Genomic DNA, 12,202 nt, shown 5'->3' with positions numbered 1-12,202 from the left:
AATGCAAGCGAACTTGGATTAAGCCTAATAGAAATCGAATAGGGTAAGTTGGATAACAATTCAATCAACTTGGTCGAATAAAACGGCAGGGTGACCGTTGACCCCTCTAGGTAGATATATCATAGCGGTGTACTATGAAAAGTAGGTATGCTTATTTCCCAGTCACTTTCTTCGTAAATCTTGTGCCTTCTCTAAATTCCGGCACTCCGGAATTAGTATTGTTTCCTCTCCAGTAATTGAAAAAAAAAAAATCAGAGTGAACACACGAACAACTTTAAACAAAAACAAACAAAAATCCTAAACTCAGAATCAGAATTTCAGAAACATATCTCATTAAAAACATTATACACTTGTTAAATCGTAAACTGCATTAAAATAATAGAACGCCAATGCCTATTCAGAATGGCACGAAAATGACTGAATTTTGTTAGAATCTAACAATAAACGGAAATTTAGATGTTGGAATAACATTTACATTTCATAGGTTTTATTTTATAATTGTTTACAGTTCATTTCAAAGTTACTTCAAAAATCCTGAAAATTCATTTTCAGAAGTTGCCAAACTTATAACGACCACAGCATTTCATCAAATATCTGCCGTATTTTGTACTTAAATTCAACTAAAAATAAATACAAAATCTGGATCGAGCACTGGAACGACCCTCTCTCGTCAGGTTAAAACAAATTTTCTTCAAACTATAAAATTTGAAATCGCATTGAATTCTTATCAACAATATTCCGATTATAACCGTACATTACCTCTCTTTAATCTTACAGGCGGAGTCTATGTACATAAATCCTACTTGAGAACTTTTTTTAAAATAATTTTTCTAGAAAAATTATAATGTAATAGTTTTATATATAGCAATGCCTAAGTAAAGTATATAAGGTGTTAACAAAAAAAACTAAGAGCCATTTCCGAAAATTGAACAATCGATTGGGTAAAGAGTTGGGTACTTGCGGTTGGGGAATTATTTAAAACTAACACTTTTAATACTGTTTAACAAGAGGTAGGTAAGACCATGCATTTCAGATGATTGCTTTCTCAGAAACGCCCTCAATCTATTGGCCCTTAATCTATTTTCTGGGAAAATCTTTTCTTTCACGATTCTTTAATGTTTTAATAATTCTGTTAAAATGAGTCTTATCGATAGAAATGTTTTCGCTACTCATTAACTGTTTAATATCCATTAAATTGTCTCTTGGTTTCGCTAATTCTGATTAAATCTAATAACTTCCGCTACAAGTAGGTTTATTTCTATCTTGTAACCGAAAAATAGTCGTAGGAGGCAGGAGCTGCTACATAATATAAATTTGCACTTTGGACTGCAAGACCAGGTGCTGTTTACAGCCAAGTTCCAAAATAAAAATAAAAAAAAGTCATTCTCTACCGTGCGTTCGGCCTGGCCAGTGCCCGCTTATATTAGCTATCGTCTGTGAGTTATATACATATATATTTTTATTATTATTTTGTATCATAAATCTTTAGCATAAATTTTCCTTATTATATCAAATTTTCCTTAATTAAAGGTATTTTGTTGGTTCTAAGCACAAGAGAGAATTTTATTTTACTCCCTATCGCCCCGGGTAATTGTCTCCAGGACCCTCCCTCCTCTCACCAGTGAGCTATCCTGCCAAAGGCACCCTTAAGGGTAATTTTCTTTTGAGGCTGGTTAGGGATCACGTCTCTGATAGCGTCGGCTATCTGGCGCCCGCAAAGATATCGTCCCTTTCCCCTGACCGGTCACAAGGAAAAAATGGCGCCCGTTCAAAAAATGAACTTGGTGAAGTTTTCTAGTATACCAAGTGTCCTGCTCAGTCGGAGAAACCGAGATAGTGAGAATATCTACTCCCATAGTACGTGAAGTTTCTTCAGAGTTCAATCGAGAAAGGGCATCTGGCACTTTATGTAGAGGACCTTTGCGATAATGGATTTCAAAATCAAAACCTTGCAACTCTAACGACCATCTCGCCAAACGTCCTGAAGGGTTTTTGAGGTTTTGCAACCATTTCAGACTACTATGATCCGTAATTACATGAAAATGATAACCCTCTAGATATGGCCTAAACTTTCTAATAGACCAAATTACGGCTAAGCATTCTTTTTCGGTAACGCTATAATTGCTTTCAGGCTTAGTCAAAGAGCGGCTCGCGAATGCGATCACTCGCTCCTTTCCATCGATTTCCGGATTGGAAAGTGTCCAACCAACAACTTTACCTTCACCGAATTGATCCTTTAAATTTGGAAGATGAAAGTCTCGATTCTTGGAAACTCGTGATACCACGAGATCAAATTAAACATATCTTGGAAGAATGTCATAATAGGCCTGAATCCGGACATCTGGGATACGATAAAACTTACGATCGAATCAAATCTAACTACTTTTGGCCCGGAATGGCCCGAGATATTCGTAGCTATGTTTCACGCTGTTTGGTGTGTCAACGTCATAAACCAGAGCAAAGAGCTCCCGCAGGTCTTATGGGTCTGCGTAATCTATCTTCACCTTGGGCTACCGTAGCGTCCGATATTATGGGTCCTCTTCCCAGATCTACTAAGGGATTCAATTACCTGTTAGTGTTTGAAGATCTTTTCACAAAGTGGGTCGAATTGATCCCAATAAGAACTGCTAATGCAGCTGCCGTCGCAAAATGCTTTAAGGAAAATGTGTTATACCGCTGGGGTACCCCATACACCTTGATTACGGATAATGGCACCCCGTTTGTTAACCGCACCATAAATACTTTGTCAGAGACCTTTGGGATTAAGTTCATACGAACACCGCCCAATTGGCCTCAAGCCAATCCCGTGGAATGGGTGAACCGAACAATAAAAACCATGATTGCCTCGTACATCGACTTGGACCACCGACATTGGGACAAGTATTTGGCGGAGTTTATGTTTGCCTTGAATACTAGCAAACATTCATCGTCCGGTTTCAGTCCCGCTTTCGTCAATTTCGGTCGCGAACTTCGACAACCCGATTCCTACCGTAATTCAGTGGAACAGAGTGCTGACAATTGGTCTGAACCATCGGCCTGGATACATTCACTCACAAAATTACAAGAACTTAGGACCTTAGTGGAGAAAAACTTAATAATTTCTAATAAAACACAATCTCGTTTTTATAATACTCGAAGACGAAACGTTACGTTCCAAGTAGGCGATCAAGTTCTACGGAAAAGTCATCATTTATCGTCAGCTGGGCACAAGTTTTCGGCTAAACTAGCACCCAAATTCGATGGTCCCTTCCTCGTGTCAAAGAAGGTATCAACCAATGTCTATGAGCTACAGACAGAAGAAGGAAGGGCGCTAGGAACCTGCCATGTCGCCCAATTGAAACCTTACAAGGGAGAGCCTCCCGAAGAAGATGTCTTGCACCAGCCAACTGCAGAGGCAAATCCAGCTTCCCAAACTCCAGACCCGGACGGGTAACTACATCAACGGCTCGACAGGTCTACGCCTCCAAAGAAGAGGGGGTGTAACCGAAAAATAGTCGTAGGAGGCAGGAGCTGCTACATAATATAAATTTGCACTTTGGACTGCAAGACCAGGTGCTGTTTACAGCCAAGTTCCAAAATAAAAATAAAAAAAAGTCATTCTCTACCGTGCGTTCGGCCTGGCCTGTGCGCGCTTATATTAGCTATCGTCTGTGAGTTATATACATATATATTTTTATTATTATTTTGTATCATAAATCTTTAGCATAAATTTTCCTTATTATATCAAATTTTCCTTAATTAAAGGTATTTTGTTGGTTTTAAGCACAAGAGAGAATTTTATTTTACTCCCTATCGCCCCGGGTAATTGTCTCCAGGACCCTCCCTCCTCTCACCAGTGAGCTATCCTGCCAAAGGCACCCTTAAGGGTAATTTTCTTTTGAGGCTGGTTAGGGATCACGTCTCTGATAGCGTCGGCTATCTGGCGCCCGCAAAGATATCGTCCCTTTCCCCTGACCGGTCACAATCTTTACTTCTTTTACAATAGTGGAAAACAATTTTTAAGTAAAAGTACAAAATTAATAATAAATATGTCAAATACATTATTTACTCCAAAAACACTACTTTTTTGTAGTTCAAATTACATATAAAAATATTTTTAAAAGTTTCGAGGTTCATTAACTGACCTCGTAAATATGTTAGTTCCTAAAATTAGATTCTTTTAACTTAAAGCTAAACTTCATTAACAGCTGTCATGTTCGCAAATTGTCTACAGTTGTTTTACTTACACTATCAATATAGTTTTTTTTTACAATCCAGCCGTGTATGGGTTCACAAGGTAACTGTTCAATAAACAGATTATTTAAATTTTTATACAATCTGATAGTGAAATTTATATTTAAAATCCCCTCACAAACATACTTTATAAATGAGCTGAAGTGTGAAAAATTTAAAATGAAATCTATTTTGTTAAAAAATGTATCAATGTTTCTTCTCATTGGTGTTCTGCATGCACGATAGAATATCATTGGTACTTAATGACACCTAATAATGGATTATGATAGTTAAAATGAAATGCACTCAATTTAGTTCTTCAGCAAAGCTCTTCAACAAAGGTCATGTTCTAATGTTCAAGACCCACTTTACATGAGTACCTAAACCACCACACCTGTATTTTGTTCTACTACAGACTTCCTTACTGCTGAATTGTTTATAATACAAGATGATAATGATGATCTTATTTTGGAGAGGTATGTACTAATGTTATTCTAATCTGTTCATGTTATTGACGAGTCATTTATATTACCTAAAATAAAATAAGTAAATATTTAATATATTGTCACACTTAAAAAGTTGATTCAGGACAGTGTAAGAATCCTTTGTTAATTCTACTCCTTTAATGAATACTTCACTAGATTTTTTTTTAAGAAAAAAAGGAACAAAGTACTATTTCACGAAAAAATGTGAAAATAATATTCAAATTTGTACACCTCCAACATATTTCAAGAAATGGAAAGTATAAACTCAATTTAAAATATTCTTTACCCAGTTACACATGAACAAATATTGTAGAGGTTATCTATTTATTATTTTTATAATACAGAGAGCTTCTTAACTGATTTTGATTTCGTCATTACAAATCATTTCATTTCCGTTCCAAACAGATCCAGTAAGTGTTCATAAACAATGTAAGTTAAACCTACACTTGGAATCGTTTTTATGGATGACAAGTACATACCCTTGTACATTCCTCTAAATCCATAATTCCTCCATCTATCCAGGATAATGTTTCGAGCCATTTTCAATCCTCTAAGCTTTGGATTATCTGAAAATTTAATGAAACTCTTTTAGTCTTTCGAAAATTCGTTTGCTCTAAAGTTGTTCAAAATCCGTTGAGTGGGACTTCTATCAAACAAAATATTAAAAACTTATACTTCTTTTGAGCGTTCATACAGGGATGGTTATGATGAGAACTGATTAACTTTGTAACAAAAATTATTTTAGGTGTAACACGGAAGGTTCCTGGACGGACAAAAGGTCTAGGGTCTCGGTCTACTTTGAAAATGGGGATCACTTGATGTTACCCTTTGGTGTGTCGACCACTGTTTTCCAAACAGAGATTTATGCTACTATTTGGTGAGATTCGGATGAGTGGATTTACATTTATTCTGAAAACAAATCATGTATTTGGTACCTGAGCGCTAACCCAGTTCCTTCTACAAGAAAGTCAAGATATTACTTATTTTAAGGAAAATAATATCAAATCAATAACTAAATCACGCACATGAAGATTATAAAGACAGTGGCTTGCAGCATAATTTAATTTAAGAGAATATAGCAAATGGACTAGCCTGAAAACTGAACATATGTGGCTACCATGCCTAGAGGATAGGCCACCAAATTTCCAAGAACGGAGGATGTAAAGCCACAACACATGATGACCAACAAAGAAATGTCCTTATCAGATCTTATTGTTCTCTGGTACGTACGCTTCAAAGCCTGTAATTAGTTGTTTAGTTAATGAAATATAAATTATTATTTATGTACAATAATTAAATCATAAGTGCGATATTGGAGGAAATTCCAAAATCCAAAAAAATCATTCCTTAGACTATCCAATAGAATTTTCGAAACAAAATGTATAGCTCCTAAAAATTATGTTTCATACAGAATAATATTTCTAAAAGTTATTTATTTAAAATACTGAGCAAAAAAATGAAATGGACACCTTCAAAGAAAAATAAAGTAACTTAAAAAAAACGAAGCTCTTTGAAAATGTTTATGCTCACTTATGTTTCGTGATTTTTCTTTGCTACGTGGCACCAAAGAGTAATTAAATTAAAGACAAAAATGGATTACACTTTGAAGAACAAACTTGTTTACTCTCACTTTGTAATGCTCATTTAAGTACTACAGCCGTTACACTTCAGTAATCAACAGATCATTTCGAAATTTTGACTATTTATATCTCTAAATTCAGGGCAAAAATCAACTTTAGAATTGATTCAATTTAGAAGAAAATAGTGTTGCACTAGATCACATTTCGATAGAATAAAGATCGCACTAGCTATCTTCGAGATTCCAGAGCTTGGTGAAATGAAGACCATTGTCTTCATTTGTCTCCAAATTTTCTTAGCTTTCATTTCTCCTTCTTTAACTTTAGTACGGATAAATAATAATAAATGTGAACAATAAGTAAAAAAAACTACTTTTTAAAGGTGAATGTTGAGTTCGCCATCGCTTCTTCTTTAATCTTAACTTCGCGAATAGCTCCGCAACAATGATAAAGATAGACATACTCACTTCATAAGAGGCAAGGTCCACTGCACAAAAAGCGAAGGTGCCAAAAATAGATGGTGTAAAACCTTTAAAAAAAATATTGAAACCGTTCACTCTGAAGCCATCTAAAAATGTCCTAAGAATGCTCTGGGTTTCTCCAGTTCGTTGGAGAACCATCCTTGTTTTCAATACCTGGCAGGAGATAAGAAATAATTAAGAAAACTGTCTCCTGGTAGCAATACCAATGTTACAATAGGCTGTTCTCACCTAATAAAAACACTGTTTGTAAACTGTAAATGTGTCAGAGAAAATCTAAGGAGCCATTTTACAGAAAATTTGAAAAAAGAAAAACATTCAAGTGGCTAGTTACGGTTGAGGGATTTTGTTCGATAGGTTACAGTCTCATAAGTCAGGTTAATAAACAATTTAATAATTATATTATATTTTTAGCTTACAATGAGTTTATAATTAATGTTTTGTTCACACACGCTAACCATTTCGTGCGTCCATAGTTTTGTCTAAAATTTCGTTTTTGGAATCAGAAGCCCAAAATAAAACGGATATTTCCATTGATTAATTTTTTAAGAGAAAATAAAAACGGTTCAAGTCCTGAGAATAGCTCACGGAAAGAGTTTCTATGTTTTGTTCTCACCGGATATTGATTTTAACTAAATTAAGTCCACTGAATCTGAAAGTGAGGTTTTTAAAATTGACCTGTGCGTATTCACATTAAATCAAGAGACAGATCCTAGAAAGTTCAAATTCTATTTTTTTACTGAGAAACTATCGAGGAAGGCGATATCTTTTCTAAAATTGATCCACCGTAAATACCATTTTAAGGAATCTACTTTATAGTACTAAATTTAGTTACAATTTCTGAACATCTTTTTCATTCTTTTTATTTCAGAATTGTTCTCATTTGTTACTTGTTTTAGGAACTACCATCGGATACGACAAAAGCTTCTAACAAAATCAGAAATGCTAATGGGTAAAAATAAACTTTCTTGAATCGGTTTTTCAGTATTTACTTACTAATTTTTTGTAAGAAAGAATGTATTGTAATCGTGTACATTCCTATTCTGATAGAAACCCTCAGATTCGATGCACGCCAGCCTCATCTCTTATTATACTCTCTTATTGACACATAGATTTAAAAAAATCAATTAAATTACGATGAGAGAAAGTCATTAATTGCTCGTACCCCATTTTTATAAAAAATAAAAAATCGATAATACCTCTAAAGGATATATGACTGTATGTGCGACGATCCCCGCAATGCCAGCTGCAAGTGCTCTGTCGAATGAGTTTAAGGTCTTGTTCACGTCGCCAGAATGAATCATCATCCCTTTAATCTCATCATAGGTGAGAAACTTGACGGCGTTCTCTGGCGCAATCTTCAACACGTTTATTCCATTGCCTGAACAAAAATGCTCAATATGATTTGAAAGAGGAAGCTTTCAATATGTGCATGCACAATAATCAGGAAGTAAAATTACCGTATAATTTTTTTTTGTATTTCTTTGTTTCGAAAATATCTTAAACGATTTTCAAAAAATGTTAGTACATTTGCTGCATGTAGATCAATACATTTTGTGTGAATCCTATTTTTATGGAAATATGGGTTTTGTTTTTTGTGTCAAAAAGGGTGACTTTGATGTCATATACGGTTTTACAAATCGTCTAATTTAGTGAACTCATAAAGTAGGGGTGCGCATGCTCCGTGCAATCTCAAACCCTGTATAAGTTCTTTAGAAACAAGCGTAATTGATACACTGGCTATGTAAAACTTCACTCCAAGCTTATTGCCAAACGTACGAAAGCACCAACTTAAACATATTCAAGGGTTTACAGGACAACATACCCCTAATTTTAGTAAAGTAAGGATTTTGTTTTGTTTTTTTTTAATTTTTTGGCATTGGCTTTCGCCATACAGTCAGCATCGTCTAGGTGCTTATCACTAGAATATCACTCACTCTCCATTCTTACTTATAAATACATTCATCCCTCTACTATATACAACTATTTAATAAACGTTACAACTAATGGACGGATCAGTACTCTATATTCCTGCCATCTTTATAGCTTAACCGAAATTAAAATCACGTAATCTTTCTCTAATCATTTTCATCCATTCATTCTAATCGGCTATAACAAGGTTAGAAAGGAACACATACCTCGCCACATGCTGGTAATGCCGCCTTCTTTCACCATCTGCAGGAGGCCTTGCAAGGGCCTCATTGTCTTCCCAGTCACCTACACCACAAGCAAATCTGTAGTTTACATCTATAAATATTAAAAGAAAGTTAAACTGGAAGAAATTACGTCCGTACGGGTGTAAGAAAAGGAGGAAGCTATGCTGCATAGGCTCATGGGCGACATTAAATAACCATAAACCATGGTCCAATTCTCAATCGTTTTCGAGAATTAGTTATTTTCTAATGTAGAGCAAATAATTTTTGATTTTTTTAAAATAAATAAAAGTTTTTTATTTTTTACATGATCATATCACTTTGCCTATTATTAAGAGTGGACTATATTTAATTTAATAATATCAATGTAATGTTTACATTAATTGAATGTTCTTACGGATTTCTTTAAACTGTACATGGTTTTTATAGAAGCGCGCTGTTCAGCAGGGAGAAATCTATTCAACTTGCAAAAAAGAGAAAAAAAAGAAAAGGTTTACCTGAACCATGACTTTCAGACGATCCAAAGGAGCAGTACAGGTGCGGGACACCGCTCCCGCCGTGCCTCCAGCTAAGAAGTGTTTCCACCAAGATTCATTAAAGGGCTCATTATTGCTTTTCATCTGTAACAATGCTCCTATGAGCCTTTCCTACTGGGGAGATTATTAATTATATAGTTTCGATATTACATTTACTCAATATAGGTGTGAACTCAAAAAGTAGCTGGAGACACTTCTTTTTTACGCATTTTACAAGGTAAAAATTGTATTCAGGGCACAGTTAGGAACCAAGTTGGGCAAAACTTTTAATATCGATTATCATTTTCAATCAGGAATAATAAGATTACAGTATAAGTGGACTAGATTGGTGAGAGGACTTCAAATCCGCCATTAATTTTTTTTTACTAAAAAATTAGAGAATAATTAATCATGACTAATACAGTCGTTGTCAGTTTTACGTACAGTTCAAAATAAATAACAGGGAATAGACTTTATTGAAAGTTAGTCGAACTCTCCATCGTAATGTTGGATTTATTTAGATTAATAAACTTTAAAATGTAAATATCCCAATTAATTAGTTATTAGCGTACTAATAATTAATTAAAAAAAATGGCCTCATAGAGGGCCGTCCTAATGTACTTGTCATGCTTGTGTGTAAAGTGTTCGCAGTTTTAGAAAACCATGAAAAATTCTTGAAGAAAAGTCGTGTGCTCACCAGATTTTTACTCTGACTAGTAATATTTCTTATTACGAGCTAAATATGCAGGCAGTTTATTTTGTCCATCAAATATATAGCTTTTATATTCTATTCCTAACCAGTTCTAGAAGTTTATTCGTCATCACAGCTTGATTCATTAGTTTTATGGACTTTCACATATGTTCCTATCAGACACTACTCTTCCAACTAGTGGAGACCAGACAATTGTCTCTATTGGGCTAATTTAGTTTTATGTACACTTAATAGATAATGGCTCCGTTTCTGGGTCTTGATTAATTAAATTAAACAATTTTATGTATTTATGGAGTTCTAATTATGTTAAATATGAACTTTTTCCCCCACTCACTGCTGTATGGTTTTACATTCTGTGTAATTTTACCAATAAATTGCTAGAAGAAATAGTGAGTTTGAACCAAGAGAGTTTAAGATATGTGAAAGCCGTTTGGGTATCCCATCAGATACTTTGAATTTGGTAAGATGAATCGTAATTAGAGCGCGCCATCTAATCATTTTCTAATCACAAACAATAAATTAATTTTTTTATTAGCCAAAAAATTCTCCGACTTCTCCGATTACAGATGTAAACGTACGAACCTTCCAGTTTGTTCACTTTTCATTTCCAAGTTGAGGCATTTAGATTTTCAACTACCATTGGTCTCCTTTAAAGTTTGTTGCGGCTAGAAATGACAGTTTTTGAGAGCACAGCTTCTGACATTTTGTTGTATTAATCTAATAAAATTTTTGAAATTAAAATGGCTACAATTCTTTGTAATTATTAAAAATATTTATTTATGATAGGCTTTTAAAAGCTGTGTTACATTTATTTAAAAAAAAAATCATATGAATAATTTTATAAATATTTCAGTGATTAAATTGTTGCATCTATTATATTTCCAAGTGTTTCCATGCCAATGTAGCAGGTGTAGCTGTCCAGATTAACTCTTACTCAAACTTCCATAGCAATTTACCAATAACTTTTTTTTTTAAAATCGATTTCCACTTTTTTTTTATCTTCCTAAAATTCGAATTGCCAATTAATGTATTTCTTAAAGATTTCACTCAGAATGTAATGGTCATCAATACCAGATATAAGTAGGTTCTAGTTTACAGGTATTGCATTGTACGAGTGTGCTTCTTCCCTATCTCACAACTTTTCTATTCAGCATCAAAATTCCAGAAATAATCTAGCAAAATGCCATTTTTCTGCAATGTATCACATTCAACTACAAAAGAAAATGTTGGGAACAATTACTCCTGAAATTAAACAGGAGATAGAGCCATTGAATAAAATACATTTTAAAAGAGTGCTTATCTTCATCTCTTCCGAAGTGCTTGAGAGAACGTTTCAAATAAAAAATTAGTAGTCTAGAATGTATAAAACGGGTGTTCCATGTATAAAGAAAATCGTATTAACCATTGTTAAGAAAAATTCTACAAGAATTGGCCAGAAAGCCTAAGCTATTGCGACTAAGAGGACTTATTAAGGCATTTATAGGGCAAACCTCAGAAAGAAATTTTGTTTAAAAAAAGTTAAGAAGTACTCCTGGTTGTGCAACTTTCATTCCTAAATTGTTCTCGAGCTAACCCCAACCAAAATGTAGAATTTCCTGCAAATTTTTATTTTTGAGCTACACAAACACTTGCCCAAAGACAATTTATTGGACTCAGGAAAGCTCAAACCGAGTACTTTTGTTGACACTTCATGGGGGAAAATTAGATACAATTAGAGAACTTTCTCTTTCTGAGATCAGAGACAAACTATAAGACTCTATAAGTAAACAGAAGAAGGTTCTGCAATTTTTCTCTTCTCTCAACTCACCAACACTTCCGACCTGATTGTAATTGCAGTACGGCATGTATCCCATCTAATACGCGGTAATCACCTTCAAACCAGCGTTTCAAGCTGTCAACAGTCAACATTTCCATAAATTGTACGGTAACAAAATCTGAGGTTCCAGAAAAAATGTTTCTGGAGATGGATATGGTCTCGGATAGTATTCAACTTTTTTCAAACCCACGTTACTTTAAAAACTAACTCATCTTGGAGCAGTAAAAAAACCAGGTGAAATTTATAATTAAAC

General features: G+C 34.3%; 1 protein-coding gene across 7 annotated transcripts; it reads right to left on the bottom strand.

Moving 5' to 3' along the window:
* Window positions 1-149: 149 nt before the first annotated feature.
* Window positions 150-10,856, bottom strand: LOC141459805 (calcium-binding mitochondrial carrier protein SCaMC-2-A-like). Of its 7 annotated transcripts, none has more exons than XM_074139301.1 (8): window positions 10,716-10,856; window positions 9,404-9,526; window positions 8,892-8,970; window positions 7,953-8,134; window positions 6,742-6,909; window positions 5,790-5,937; window positions 5,177-5,263; window positions 150-272 (listed from the first exon to the last, which is right to left on the bottom strand). In XM_074139301.1, exons 2-8 carry the CDS (start codon window positions 9,524-9,526, stop codon window positions 163-165), a joined length of 897 nt encoding a protein of 298 aa, XP_073995402.1. In that variant the 5' UTR covers window positions 10,716-10,856; the 3' UTR covers window positions 150-162. The 7 variants fall into 7 exon arrangements, with proteins under 7 accessions (XP_073995402.1, XP_073995403.1, XP_073995406.1 ...); XM_074139302.1 differs by having other exon boundaries at window positions 9,404-9,553; window positions 10,716-10,848; XM_074139304.1 differs by lacking the exon at window positions 150-272 and adding an exon at window positions 3,814-4,744.
* Window positions 10,857-12,202: the final 1,346 nt, after the last annotated feature.

Source organism: Rhodnius prolixus, unplaced genomic scaffold (genome assembly GCF_049639745.1).
Source record: "Rhodnius prolixus isolate KJV_2025 unplaced genomic scaffold, Rpr scaffold_23, whole genome shotgun sequence".
Classification (NCBI taxonomy): domain Eukaryota; kingdom Metazoa; phylum Arthropoda; class Insecta; order Hemiptera; family Reduviidae; genus Rhodnius; species Rhodnius prolixus.
This window is presented reverse-complemented; position numbering and strand designations above follow the sequence as displayed.

Excerpts from the sequence above, each read along its gene's own strand:
- LOC141459805 (XM_074139301.1), bottom strand. The coding sequence starts at position 9,526 with ATGAAAAGCAATAATGAGCCCTTTAATGAATCTTGGTGGAAACACTTC. Across the intron at positions 8,971-9,403 it reads GTCTGAAAGTCATGGTTCAG|GTGACTGGGAAGACAATGAG; the intron begins GTAAACCTTTTC and ends CTTGTGGTGTAG. Across the intron at positions 6,910-7,952 it reads CAGTCATATATCCTTTAGAG|GTATTGAAAACAAGGATGGT; the intron begins GTATTATCGATT and ends ATCTCCTGCCAG.